Raw genomic sequence first — 14,756 nt, forward strand, 5'->3', positions numbered from 1 at the left:
ATTATGGCCACTTTAATAGAAATCTGCCATTTAACTAGGGGCTATTATTGCTTAGAAATGAAAACCACTCATCTTTTTTGCCGTGAAACAAGACTGGATTTTTATTCCAAACAAATTAGTCGTGATGATGATGATGATGATGATGATGATGATGATGATAATAATATAAAAAACTACCCTACTTGGAACAACTTATATCCTCCGACGTTACCTTAACAGTTCCTAGGTCCTTGGTTAGGACTAGAGCTGTTAGGATACCAACCAGCCCCAAAGGCTGTGAATCTCACCAAAGATTAACCAAATAATAATAATAATAATAATAATAATAATAATAATAATAATAATAATAATAATAATAATAATAATAATAATAATAATAATAACAACAACAACAATAAATAATTATTAATTAATAATAATTAATAATAATTAATAATAATTAATAATTAATAATATTTATTGATACTAATAATTAATAATAATTAGTAATGATAGTAATGCAACCTGGCCATCGAAACCATACGGCTATGGATGAAGCATGTAACAGTGATACCCATTGTCATTGGGGCGCTTGGCACCATGTCCAAGGAGTTTACAAGATACATCAACCAATTGCAGCGGAACTGCAAAAAACTGCGCTACTCGGAACATCTTATATTTTAAGAAGGTACTTGGTTGATACCTAGGACACTGGCAGCAAACCGTATCAACCATTAGCACCAGTCACTGGTATTTGCAATGCATTTTTGAATGTTCAGTTGGTTGAGTTTCATGCTTAATGAATAAAGTATAATAATAAAATAAAATAAAATATAAAAACTGTTTCACATTTTATACATGAATGCAGCAAAATCGCACAAACTGAATACAAAGCTAGACATGACCGAGTTGCTAAATTAATCCACTGGTCATTATGTAAACAATATGATTTACTTGTATCCAGAAAGTCATGGGAACATAAAGTGGAAAAAGTTATTGAAAATGAGAAGGTGAAGATCTTGTGGGACTTTCGAATACAAATGGATCATCATTTGGAGCACAACACGCCAGATATCACGGTTGTAGAGTTTATTGATATCGCTGTTCCTGGAGATGCCAGAGTCGAAGAAAAAGAACTAGAAAAAATAATGAAATATCGCGACTTGGCCATCGAAACTACATGGCTATGGATGAAGCATGTAAACAGTGATACCCATTGTCATCGGGGCACTTGGCACCATGTCCAAGAATTTTACAAGATACACCAACAAATTGCAGCTTCCTGCAATAACACCAGCGGAACTGCAAAAAACTGCGCTACTCAGAACATCTTATATTTTAAGAAGCAAAATTTCACAAACTGACTACTTACAACGCCGTGACCGCGTTGCTAAGGTTATTCACTGGAAATTTTGCCAAACTTTTGGATTTGAGTACAGCAAAAACCACTGGGACCATCAGATTGAGAAGGTTTTAGAGAATGAGAAAGTCAAGATCTTGTGGGACTTCAGAATCCAGACTGACAGGCACTTGGCCTACACTACACCTGACATAACAATAATTGAAAGGAAAAAGTATGGTTCATTGACATTGCAATACCTGGTGATGCACGAATTGAAGATAAACAGCAAGAAAAAATCACAAAATACTGGGACTTGCAAATTGAGCTTGAGCGACTGGAAAAAGAAATCATGTGTTGTCCCAATTATAATTGGAGCCCTTGGAGCAATACCTAAAGGGCTACCTCGCTATTTGAAAATTCTAAATTTACCTGACTTGAACATTCTGACTCTACCAAAAACCACCCTACTTGAAACAACTTATATCCTCCGACATTACCTTAATAGTTCCTAGGTCCTTGGTTAGGACTCGAGCTGTTGAGCTACCAATCAGCCCCAAAGGCTGTGAATCTCACCAAAGATTAACCAAATAATAATAATGATGATGATGGTGATGATGATGATGATGACGACGACGACGACTGGCAAAGGCAAGCAAGGGTAGTACCAATAGTAATAGGTGCCTTGGGTGCAGTCCCAGAATAACTGAAGCACCACTTGAACACCACAGGCATTTGCAAATTTGCCATCAGTCAATTGCAGAAGGCGGCTTTATTTGGAACTGCTTCCATCCTGCGACAATATCTGTAACACCATCAAACATCCAGATTTGCCTATCCCAGGTCCTTGGTAAGGAATCAATAGGTTGACAACATTGCCAAAACCAGACTGAACATCTGGCTGACTGTACGATGATTAATAACAACAACAACAATAATAACAACCGAAGAAAATTGAGAAATCCTCAAATATTACTACCAGGCAGAACCAACAGCCAGGGGATTTTAAAAAAAAGAATGATGCAACTGTGGAAGGAACAACACCCAGAAAGTGACATAACTGAAGAAAGATTAATGGATCAAAGATTCTTCATCTTCCGTAATAAAGTTTTCACAGATGTGGAAATGCAACATCTAGAAATATTGGCTAAAAAGAAAACAACAAGTAATGATGAACAAGCTGAAGAAACTGCTCCAACACCTGAACAAAATGGCCAGCCAGTGGACGTAACCAACATACAGGATGAAGAGCCTCCTGTGCAACAACTTGACAGTGTAGTGCTAAGTGATCTAGCAAAAATGCTGAAAGAAAAAATTGAAAACCACATTAAGAAAACGTAGAAAGAAAAATGCTACCTATCATTCGCGAAATGCATAGCAAACGAGTGAAAGATCTGTTAACTGCTGTGAACAACATTTTAACTTCCATCTCATCCAGCACACTATATGAAACCAACCAATTAATGCATAGCACAGCTGCCACAACTGCAGAACTGGGTTATAAAATGCCAAAAAAGAAACCCACTGGAATACCAAAGTGGAAAATTCGACTTGAAAATAAATAAATAAAAACTATGAGGAGATTTCAGCAATCTGAAATACTTGAAAGAAAGAAAACTAAAGAACAAAAAGCTGAAAAATAGTTTACACAAAAAATACAAACTGGAGAAAAAAACAATAACAGAAATCATGGGGGAACCAAAACAACGTGTAATAGCAACAGCAAAGAAAATTGAAAGATACGAAGGACGAATAAAACAATATTGTGAAAATGTCCAGTTCAGAAGAAACCAACACCCTACTGGTCCCTTGATGAAAATCGAGTCCAAACTAATGTTCACCATGTAAAGAAAAAACTTTGAACTTTTGGAAAGAACTGTGGGAAAACCCAGTGGAACACAACAAAACTGCCTTCTGGATCAAAAATATTCAACAAACAACACAAAACAAAATGGAAAATATTGTAATAAAAACTGACATGGTAGCAAACAAGCAAAGAAATTCAAGAACTGGAGTGCACCTGGCCTGGACGAACTGCACGGATACTGACTAAAACATCTGACCAACCTCCATCATCGCATGGCCACTCAATTTGATCAAATGCTTCAAAATGCAAAAAGTGAAGAATGGTTAACAGCTGGTTGAACATACTTGATAATGAAAGAGCCAGAAAAAGGCACAGAACCAAGCAACTATCGCCCAATTACTTGTCTGCCAACAACATTCAAACTTTTTAAAAGAATACTGGCAAATTCAGTATTCAATCATCTAATGGAAAACAGTTTGTATCCAGTAGAACAAAAAGGAAATTATAAAAAATCAAGAGGAACAAAAGATCAGCTGCTCATAGACAAAATGGTACTAAAAATGCAAAATGAAGAAAAACAAATTTAAATATGGCGTGGTTTGATTACAAGAAGGCATTTGACTCATTACCATAGCTGGATTAACACCTGTCTGGAAAACTTTGGAATCAGCAAAAATATCTGTACATTTTTTAAAGCAAATATGCAAAAATGGAAAACAGTTCTAACAGCAAATGGGGAGAACATTGGTGAAGTCAACATCAGACAAGGAATCTTCCAAGGGGACTCACTTTCTCCATTACTGTTCAACATTGCATTAATTCCACTGACAATAATTTAAAAAAAAAAACCTGGGATACCAAATCTCAAACCAACATGGCAAGATAAACCATCTACTATACATGGATGAATTAAAAATGTATGCGAAAAGCCCCACTGAACTTAAATCATTACTCAACACAGTTCAACTGTTCAGCAGTGACATCAAAATGAACTTTTGACTTGAAAAATGTGCTATATTATCCCTATAGGGAGGAAAAATGGAGAAAATGGAAGGAATAGAACTGGGAAATGGAAACATAGTGAAAGCATTAGCAAAGGATGACGGTTACAAATATCTAGGCTTATTGGAAACAGATAACATCTTGAATGGAAAAGTCAAAGGGTCAACACAAAAGGAATACCTCAGGAGGGCCCACAAAATATTAAAATCAAAACTGAATGCTGGAAACATAATTAAAGCCATTAATACATGGGCAGTTCCAGTGATACGCTACTCAGCTGGAATCATCAACTGGACTTTGACTGAACTGGAAAACTTGGACTGGAAAACATGCAAACTTTTGAATATGTATCACACTTTACATCCCCAAAGTGGCATTGACAGGTTGTACCTGCCACGAACAATAGGGTACAGAGGGCTATTGTAAATCCATCAAACTGTAAAAGAAGAAAAACGAAGTTTGAATGATTATGTGAACCAAAGTACAGAAAAATTGCTACCGGCTATGAAAATGGAGAACAGTATAAAAATAACAGAAACAAAGGGTTAGAAAGATACAAAAGATATAAAAATCCACTAACAATCCAAACTGCCGAATTTGTTGAAACTGTTTCACATTTAATATGTGAATGCAGCAAAATTGCACAAACTGATTACAAAGCTAGACACAACCAAGTTGCTAAATTAATCCACTGGTCATTATGTAAAAAATACGACTTACCTGTATCCAGAAAGTAATGGGAGCACAAAGTGGTAAAAGTTACTGAAAATGAGAAGGTGAAGATCATGTGGGACTTTCAAATACAGACAGATCGTCATTTGGAACACAACATGCCAGATATCACAGTTGTAGAGGGCAGAAATATACAATTTATTGACATCGCGGTACCAGGAGATGCCAAGAGATGCCGAAAAGGAACTGGAAAAAATCACGAAATAGTACGATCTGGCCATCAAAACTACCCGATTATGGATGAAACATGTAACAGTGATACCCATTGTCATCAGGGCACTTGGTACCATGTCCAAGAATTTTATAAGATACGTCAACAAATTGCAGCTTCCTGTAATAACACCAGTGGAACTGCAAAAAACTGTGCTACTCAGAACATTGTACATTTTAAGAAGATACTTGTGGATACCTAGGATGCTGGAAGTAACACATATCAACCATTAACACCAGTCAATGGTAGTTCTGATACATTTTTGAATGTCCAGTTGACTGAGTTTTATTTTAATGAAATATTATTATTATTATTATTATTATTATTATTATTATTATTATTATTATTATTATTATTATTATTATTATTATTATTATTATTATAATGCACAAACTCATTACAAAGCTATACATGACCGAGTTGCTGATTAATCCACTGGTCATTATGTAAAAAAAATATGATTTACTTGTATCCAGAAAGTCATGGTAACATAAAGTGGAAAATGTTATCGAAAATGAGAAGGTGAAGATCTTGTGGGACTTTCGAATACAAACAGATCATCATTTGGAGCACAACACGCCAGATATCACGGTTGTAGAGGGCCGAAGTGTACAGTTTATTGATATCGCTGTTCCTGGAGATGTCAGAGTCGAAGAAAAAGAACTAGAAAAAATAATGAAATATTGCGACCTGGCCATCGAAACTACACGGCTATGGATGAAGCATGTAACAGTGATACCCATTGTCATCGGGGCACTTGGCACCATGTCCAAGAATTTTACAAGATATATCAACAAATTGCAGCTTCCTGCAATAACACCAGCGGAACTGCAAAAAACTATGCTACTCGGAACATCTTATATTTTAAGAAGGTACTTGGTTGATACCTAGGACGCTGGCAGCAAACCGTATCAACCATTAGCACCAATCACTGGTATTTGTAATGCATTTTTGAATGTTCAGTTGGCTAAGTTTCATGTTTAAATAATAATAAATGAGTTTATAGGGGAAAGGGGAGTGAGGGGGGATTCTAAAAAAAATGAAACAATTATATGTGCAAAATCCTAGATGAAGTAAATGTAGCTCGCGTATTTAAATTGTTTATTTATTAACTGACTGAATTAGGTTTTCAGTTTCTAAAAATTTTCACGTCCTGTGTCATAACAAATGTAATAGATTTGTGCCAATCTGAAATGTTTATCTTAATAATTAATATTTTTTAATTGGAAGGATATTTAAACTTTTTATGTTTTTGATCTGTGTATACATGTACATATGTCTTAGTAACATAAAAAATAACACTTGAATTTGATTGCAGCCAATTGTATGGAGAAGTGCATACAATATTTTTAGGAACAGCTTAGGAAGGAAATTCTTGCATATCAACAGCAAGACAGAGGAAGATTGTTAAGAGAGTCTGTTATATTACATTGCTTAAATCTTCAATTTATGATCAACCACAATTACTTACTGAGAAAAGATATAAGAAAGATCATATGCCTATATCCATCTATCTATTTTTGTTAACTGTTTGTACATTTTGTATAGTTGCCAAGTCATACCAACTTTCTGGCCACTTAGTAGACTCTTTGCTCTCTCCCCTTTGCTTTAAAGACAAACCATTTTCAGTGGAGCTGGCAATATAAAGCATCTTTCTTTTCCAGCAAATGCAAGTAGTAACAGAATTAAAAACGGAGCAGGATCCAAACTGTTTAGAAACGGATGCAGGAGGATTGAGTCCTTCCCCAGTTGAATCTCAGACACCGATGGATGCAGACAAGCAGGCTATTTACAGGTAGTACTGTTGACCAATCTTAAGTGGTAAAGTATATTATTGTCTTTAATCTGTAGAATGATTGTTCTCAAACTAAGGATGAAGTTTCTGGGATGTAGTAGACAATCACAGATGAAAGAGACCATACAAAATTCAATAGAGGAAAGGATTCTGAAGCCTTATTCCTTTCAGCAGCCAGACTCCTCTATGTTTCACCACTTTAGCCAAAATTGAAAACTACTGCAATTTTATTTTCTTGGGCGAGGTCAGGTATACCCCTATACAATGCTAGTATAAAATTGTGTAGTAAAGATACCGATCCCAGTGCACCCACAATGTGGAATCAGTACTTTAAAAACTACCTAAACTCAAACATTTAACAGCAGGCACACCAACAAACTTTATGTATTTTGAGTTCTTTATTAAGTTGGATGTATATTTTCAGCCATTTTATTACTTATTACTTACAATGTTCTACATGGTTACAAGTGAGTAAGCTCTATTAAAGTGAGACTGACAACTCACTGAACTAGCATAAGATAGCAGTGCACATTTTATTTATTTAAGTAAGGTTTGTGATCTTCATTTCAGATTAAGAGTTTCTATTTGAATATAGATTTTAAAATATTTGCATTCATTATATTTGTATCTCACCACAATCATGAGCAAACACTTGGTGCTCGGAACATGAAAAAAACAGTAACAATAAAAATTAAGTTTACACTTGAGAATGCAATATACCATAGTTTCTTCCCAACAGTGCACAAGTAGATTTAAACAGCAAACAAAAGATTAGTTTTCTATTCCAGGTTAGATCAGCCATGAATAGACAGCATCTTCATTCTTAATGTAATTTATTTTATTACGTATGCAGTGTCTAAATTATACATGTTTTGTCATATTGGCTTAGAATTTCTATAGTCTTATAGTTTGCTCATCTTTAATTCCTAGGCATCCACTGTTTCCCTTATTAGCACTGTTATTTGAAAAATGTGAGCAATCTACACAGGGTTCAGAAGGCACAACATCTGCAAGTTTTGATGTAGATATTGAAAACTTTGTTAGGAAACAGGAGAAGGAAGGAAAACCCTTTTTTTGTGAAGATCCAGAAACGGATAATTTAGTAAGTAAAAGCATTTGAGGAAAAAAGTGACATTAATTTATGTTTCTTTTGTTGTATTTGTACAAATCTTGCTATTTTAAAATTATGTTTATTATGATTCTTTATTTCTTTCCTTGAAATGTGGGATAAAGTATTCTTTGTTTCCAACATGGTCAATGTAACACATAAATATGGATCAAAGTAAGGAAATATTTCATCATACATTTCCAAATGTTATTTGGTGAACTGACCTTTTTGATTGTCAAACTCCAATGATTTTTAGTAGTTAACATATAAAACAGTAAAAATATGGCCATCTCCTCATATAAACAAGCTATGCATCTCCACAAACTACCACGGCCCCTAGTTAAAGAAATTGTTCCCCCAAGGAAGTTTCTTTTTTCCCTCTCTTTGTTAGATAAGTATAATTTAGAGAATAAAATAAAGTGGCAAAGTGCCTATCTATTTAAATGAGTAGGAATTCAGAAAGCACTGAAATAAAGCCTTTTTAAAAAAGATAATTAATCTAGCAAAATTTGTATTCCAATTAATGTTGAATGAACTGGTTAAGTAAAATAATATTCAGGTAGTCCTTGATTTATGAAAACAGTTGAGCCCAAAATTTCCATTACTAAACAAGACAGTTATTGAGTTTTGCCTCATTTTATGACCTTTCTTGCAACAGTTGTTAAGTGAATCACTGCATTTGTTAAGTTAGTCACATGGTTGTTAAATGAATCTGGCTTCTCCATTGACTTTGCTTGTCAGAAGGTCATAAAAGGTGAGCATATGATCCCGGATCATTGCAACCTTCATAAATACATGCCGATTGCCAAGCATCTGAATTTTGACCATGTGACCATGGGATACTGCAATGTTCATAAATGTGAAAATTGTTCATAAGTCACATAATGTAAGTGTACAAAGTACACTTTTCTGTACTGTTGTAACTTTGAACAGTCACTAAACTAATAATTGTAAGCTAAGGACTACCTGTATTGCAAAGTAAAGCAGCATTAGCCAGCTTTTTTATGAAAGTCAAACACAAGGTTTATATGAATTCTGTTGTATAATTTGAGTAGCAGTATAGTATGATTTTCTGAAAGCCTTCTCTAGATGACTTCAGTATTTAAAGTGAAATTAATAGAAAGATCCTCTCAGTGGTTGTTTTCATTAAAGAGGAGGGAAAAGCCTTCTCAGCTACCCTTTTCCTTTTAAATCCTAGCATTTCTATTACATTCAACAGCCATGTAGGAAATATTTTTCATTGTATTCGGGTCTTTTCCCATGTAAGATTGAGATTGTCTTGGCAACGTTTCGGCAAGGTCTCACTCGCCATCTTCAGGCGGGTGTTTTCGGCTTAAAGCGTGGTCGCAGCTGCCTTCTTTCTATAAATCTTGGTTGGGGTGTGTGGAGTGCTGGCTTTGTTTCAGTAAGTGGATTGATTGGCTGTGTGGCTGTATCATAATTGGTAGATTGGTGCTGATTGGTGCTGGCTGTGCATCCATTGTTTTGTGTTGTAACGGCCTGGGTGGTGGGTGGGGCTTGTTTGTTGACAAGGGCTGGTTTCCAGATGTCTGGTAGGCGGGAGGTATTGTCACATTTATTCATGTTGTTGGGGTGTTTCTTTATTTCAATAGCTTCCATAATTATTCTCTTGTTGAAGTGTTCAGTTTTGGAGATTAATTTGGTTCCTTCAAAATTAATTTCATGTCCTGTAGCTTTAAGGTGCTGGAAAAGAGAGAAAGTTTTTTCTTTTTTTCTTACTGTGTTCTTGTGTTCTGCGATGCCTGCATTTATTCTCCTGTTCATTTGTCCTATGTATGTTGCAGGGCAGATTTTGCATGGTATTTCGTAGACTCCTTGGTTTTCTAGCTGGATTTTGTCTTTGGAGTCTCTTAAGATGTTGGCTATTTTTTGGTCAGTGTTGAAGGCTGTCTTGATATTGTGTTTGTGTAGAAGTTTGCTGATTTTATCTGTGGTGCCTTTGATGTAAGGGAGGAGGGCGATGCCATTGTCCTGTTCTGTGTCTCAGTTTTTTGGGGGGGTCTCCCTTTCGATTAGGTTAGTAATTGTTTTTCTTTGGAATCCGTTGGAGATTAATATGTTTGTGAGAGTGTATAATTCAGTTTTCAGGTGGTCTTTGTCAGCTAGGTGTTTGGTTCTGGAGATGAGGGTCTTGGCTGCAGAGTTGATCTGTGCAGGATGGTGATGGGATTGTGCATTTAAGTAGTGGTTGGTGTTTGTTTTTTTCCAGTAGATGGTGTGTCCTAGGGAGCCATTGGGTTTTTTGTACATTAGGACATCCAGAAAGGGAAGTTGGTTGTTTGCTTCTATTTCCATGGTGAATTGTATTTTGGGGTGTAGGCTGTTGAAATGTGTGAGGAAGTTGTCCAGTTTTTCTTTCCCATGTGGCCAAATCATGAAAGTGTCATCAAGTATGTGTTGGTTCGGCAGTGGTTGGTCAGGTCCAGGATGTGTTTAGGGGGTGGGGTTGTGTTTGTTCTGGATAGCTGTCAAGGCTTTTTTTATAGGCACTTGGGTGAAGAGGGATATGACATAGAAGCTCATGAGTAGGTCACTAGGTTGTAGGTTTTGTTTCTTTATTGTTTCTATGAAGTGGAGTGAGTTTTGTACATGTGAGGTAATGGATTCTGCATAGGGTTGGAGTTGTTTGACGAGGAATTTGGCAAGATTCTGTAGAGGTGAGCCTATTGAGCTGACTATGCCGGCAGCTCCGACCACGCTTTACTCACACAAACATAAAGCTGAAAACACCAGCCTGAGGATGGTGAGTGAGACCTCGCCGAAACGTTGCCAAGACAATCTCAATCTTACATGGGAAAAGACCCGAATAAAACAAGACCAGCATACATACATACATACATACATACATACATACATACATACATACATACATATATAAAAGCTATAAAATGCGATCTGTTGCAAAAGGTACTAATACCTTTTATAATACATAAAACATATATATTCTTCTACATATATATATGTATGTTTGTTTTCGTGGATTTGTACGGGTGTAGGTATGCTGGTCTTGTTGTATTCGGGTCTTTTCCCGTATAAGATTGAGATCTTACACGGGAAAAGACCCGAATACAACAAGACCAGCATATTATTATTATTATTATTATTTATTCACATTTCTAAACCGCCCCCTCTCCCAAAAAGGGACTCGGGGCGGTGTACAGTCCACAATAAATCACAGATAAAATACAAATAGGGTTATAAATATATGTATGTATGTATGTGTGTGGAGGAGGTTAAAATTAAGAGTCCTGTACAGAAGAATAAATAAATATGAAGCTAAAAGCCCTAAAAACAATTAAAACTAAAACATTACCCTTAAAATAACCAGATGAGAATATACTACCAGGAGTTCATAGATGTAACATTTATAATCATGCCAGGCCAGCTAGTCGGAACAGGTGAGTCTTCAATTTTTGACGGAAGGAGCGGAAGTCCGAGGTGGTTCTAATGTCGGGGGGGAGGTCATTCCAGAGGGTTGGGCCCATCACAGAGAAGGCTCTACTCCTCGGCGCCGCCCGCTGGCATTGCCTAGTGGACGGCACCTGGAGAAGGCCCTCTCTGTGAGAGCGGATTGGCCGCAGGGATGTATGTGGGAGGATGCGATCCCGCAAGTAACTAGGTCCTGAGCCATGGAGCGCTTTAAAGATAGTAATCAGGACCTTGAAACGCACCCGAAAAACCACAGGTAGCCAGTGCAGCTCGCGCAGGAGCGGTGTTACGTGGGAGTATCTAGACCTCCCCATGATAACCCACGCGGCCGCGTTCTGGACTAGCTGCAGTCTCCGGGCGCGTCCCAAGGGAAGCCCCATGTAGAGAGCATTACAGTAATCTAGGCGAGACGTCACCAGCGCATGAGTGACTGTGCGTAGGGCATCTCGGTCCAGTAGGGGGCGCAATTGGCGCACCAGGCGAACCTGGTGGAACGCCCCCCTTGCCACGGCTGCCACATGGTCATCCATTGACAGCCGGGCATCAAGGAGGACGCCCAAATTGCACGCCCGTTCCACAGGGGGCAGTAGCTCGTCCCCTATGGCCAGCGATGGAGTCAGCTGGCTGAACCAAGGTGCCGGAAGCCACAGCCACTCAGTCTTGGAGGGGTTGAGTTTGAGTCTGTTGTCCCCCATCCAGACCCCGACGGCTTCCAGACACCGGGACATCACTGCAACAGCCTCGTTGGGGTGGTTTGGGGTTGAAATGTACAGCTGCGTATCATCAGCGTACAGATGGTATTCAACCCCAAAACCACGGATGATCTCGCCCAGCGGCTTCACGTATGCATTGAACAGAAGGGGCGAGAGAACCGACCCCTGCGGCACCCCACAAGAGAGTGGCCTCGGGGTCGATCTCTGCCCCCCTGTCAACACATATTGCATCCGGCCGGAGAGGTAAGAGTCGAACCACCGTAACACGGTGCCTCCGACTCCCATCCCCTCCAGCCGGCGCAGAAGGATACCATGGTCGATGGTATCAAAAGCCGCTGAGAGATCTAATAGGACCAGGATAGAGGAACAACCTCTATCTCTGGCCCTCCAGAGATCATCAACCAACGCGACCAAGGCTGTCTCAGTGCTGTGCCCAGGTCGGAAGCCGGACTGGCGTGGGTCTAGATAATCGGATTCATCGAGGTGACGCGGAAACTGCTGCGCCACTACATTCTCAACAACCTTCGCCAAAAAAGGGAGGTTGGAGACTGGACGATAATTAGCTAGCTCCATTTGGTCGAGTGAAGGCCTCTTGAGTAAGGGCCTCACCACCGCCTCTTTCAAGACGGTAGGTAAGGATCCCTCACCCAACGAGGCATTCACCAGGCCCAGAAGCCAGCCTCGTGTCACCTCCCAGGATGCCAGTACCAGCCAGGAGGGACACGGGTCCAATGAACATGTGGTGGGTCGCAGCCTTCCACGCAACCTGTCTAAATCCTCGGGGGCAACAGAGTCAAACTCCTCCCAGAGTGGACTCACAAGACTCACTGTTGACGGCCCGTCCAGACCACTGGAGGGGGCCCATCCGCTCCGGATGTGAGCGACTTTGTTCTGCAGATATTCTCCAAACTCCTCTGCTCTACCCTGTAAGGGTGCCCCCCGCGTCTCTTGCACCAAGAGGGAGCGGGTGACCCTAAACAGGGCGGCAGGGCGGTTATCCGCAGACGCAATAAGAGCGGCACAATGTCTACGTTTGGCCGCTCTCAATGCCACAAGGTAAGTCCGTAAATAGGCTCTTACCTGTGTTCGGTCAGACTCGGAGCGTGAGGACCTCCACCTGCTCTCTAGACGTCTCCTCTGGCGCTTCATCACCCTCAGCTCCTCAGTATACCAGGGAGCCCGGGTGGGTCGCTGCCGTAGGAGAGGTCGCAAAGGCGCAACCCGGTCCAAGGCCCCAGCCGTCGCCCTATTCCAGGCGGCCACTAGGTCCTCCGACCGAGCGCGGGTCAGGGCTACAGGTAGCGGCCCAAGCTCCGACTGGAACCTATCAGGTTCCATCAGATGCTTGGGGCGGTACCAGCTTGGACAAACTGGTTCCGCCTCCTCGCGGTGGGGGGTAGCGCCAGGGAAGTCTAGCCGGAGACAGGAGTGATCTGACCATGACAGGGGAGTAATGTCTAAGTCCCCTATTCCCAGATCACTCGTCCACTGCTCAGATACAAAAACAAGGTCCAGTGTGTGGCCACCTTCATGTGTGGGGCCCTGAATTAGTTGGGTCAGGCCCATGGCTGTCATGGAAGCCATGAACTCCCGAGCCACCTCGGATGCTGCTCCCATCGACGGCAGGTTGAAATCCCCCATAACCAAAAGTTTGGGGATCTCCACCGCCGTCTCCGAGATCAGCTCGAGGAGCTCGGGCAGGGCTACTGACGTATAGCGAGGAGCCAAGTATACAATCAGCAGACCCCACTGCCTCCCTGGGCCCCATTTCATACCAAGTGACTCACACCCGGGTATCTGAGAAACAGTGAACTCCCTCGGCTCTAGACCATCCCGTATAACCACCGCCACCCCTCCACCCTTACCCAGGGCCCGGGGCTGATGAAATGCATGGAAACCTGGTGGGCACATTTCCACGAGGGGCAAACCACCCTCGTGACCCAACCAGGTCTCTGTTATTCCTGCAAGGTCCAGCTCCCCCTCAGAGATCAGTTCATTAGTCACGGACCTTGCATTGCAAAGCATCAGCCGCAGGCCCTGTCTCTGTAGATCCCGACCACCTAGGTTGCGGGGGTTGGTACAAACGACCGGGCGTAGCCAGCAGCCACGGTCTCCCAACCGACCTTGTGATCTTCTCTTGTCCTCGCATCCCCCCCTCCCAGCGACCGTTGTAATAAAACAACCCTCTACTGGAATAGTTTGTATATATATATAATGTTTTTATTTATTTATTTATAATTATCTGTGTGGCTTATAAAGTACGGTACCTTGTAAAGTTTGGTATATACTGAAAGACAAGAATATAAATAGTTATAGTAACTCTGTCTGTAAAGTTGCCAACAACTTTGCAATAATTTGATAATTCAATAATTGGTGAACAAATTATTCAATCCACTTTTAACATTAAGTAAAGCCCTATTTCTTTAAACAGATTTATTATTATTATTATTATTATTATTATTATTATTATTATTATTATTATTATTATTATTATTATTATTATTACTACTACTACTACTACTACTACTACTACTACTATTGTTTTGTTACTTTGTTCTGTGTATTTAATAACATTTTTCATTTAATGGTTGTAAATTATAGTCACTGAACTTTATTGTAA

General features: G+C 39.8%; 1 protein-coding gene across 4 annotated transcripts in view; it reads left to right on the forward strand.

The window, feature by feature from the left end:
• The window catches only part of PKNOX1 (PBX/knotted 1 homeobox 1), a 43,586-nt gene that overhangs the window by 10,961 nt on the left and 17,869 nt on the right, over positions 1-14,756 (forward strand). For all 4 annotated transcript variants that reach the window (XM_081950228.1, XM_081950231.1, XM_081950230.1 and 1 more), the window contains exons 4-5: positions 6,735-6,865; positions 7,796-7,967. In XM_081950228.1, the coding sequence (XP_081806354.1) occupies positions 6,735-6,865; positions 7,796-7,967 (303 nt within the window). The remainder of the gene's footprint in view (positions 1-6,734; positions 6,866-7,795; positions 7,968-14,756) is intronic.

The sequence above is a fragment of the Natrix helvetica genome, assembly GCF_964273705.1.
Source record: "Natrix helvetica genome assembly, chromosome: 4".
Lineage (NCBI taxonomy): Eukaryota > Metazoa > Chordata > Lepidosauria > Squamata > Natricidae > Natrix > Natrix helvetica.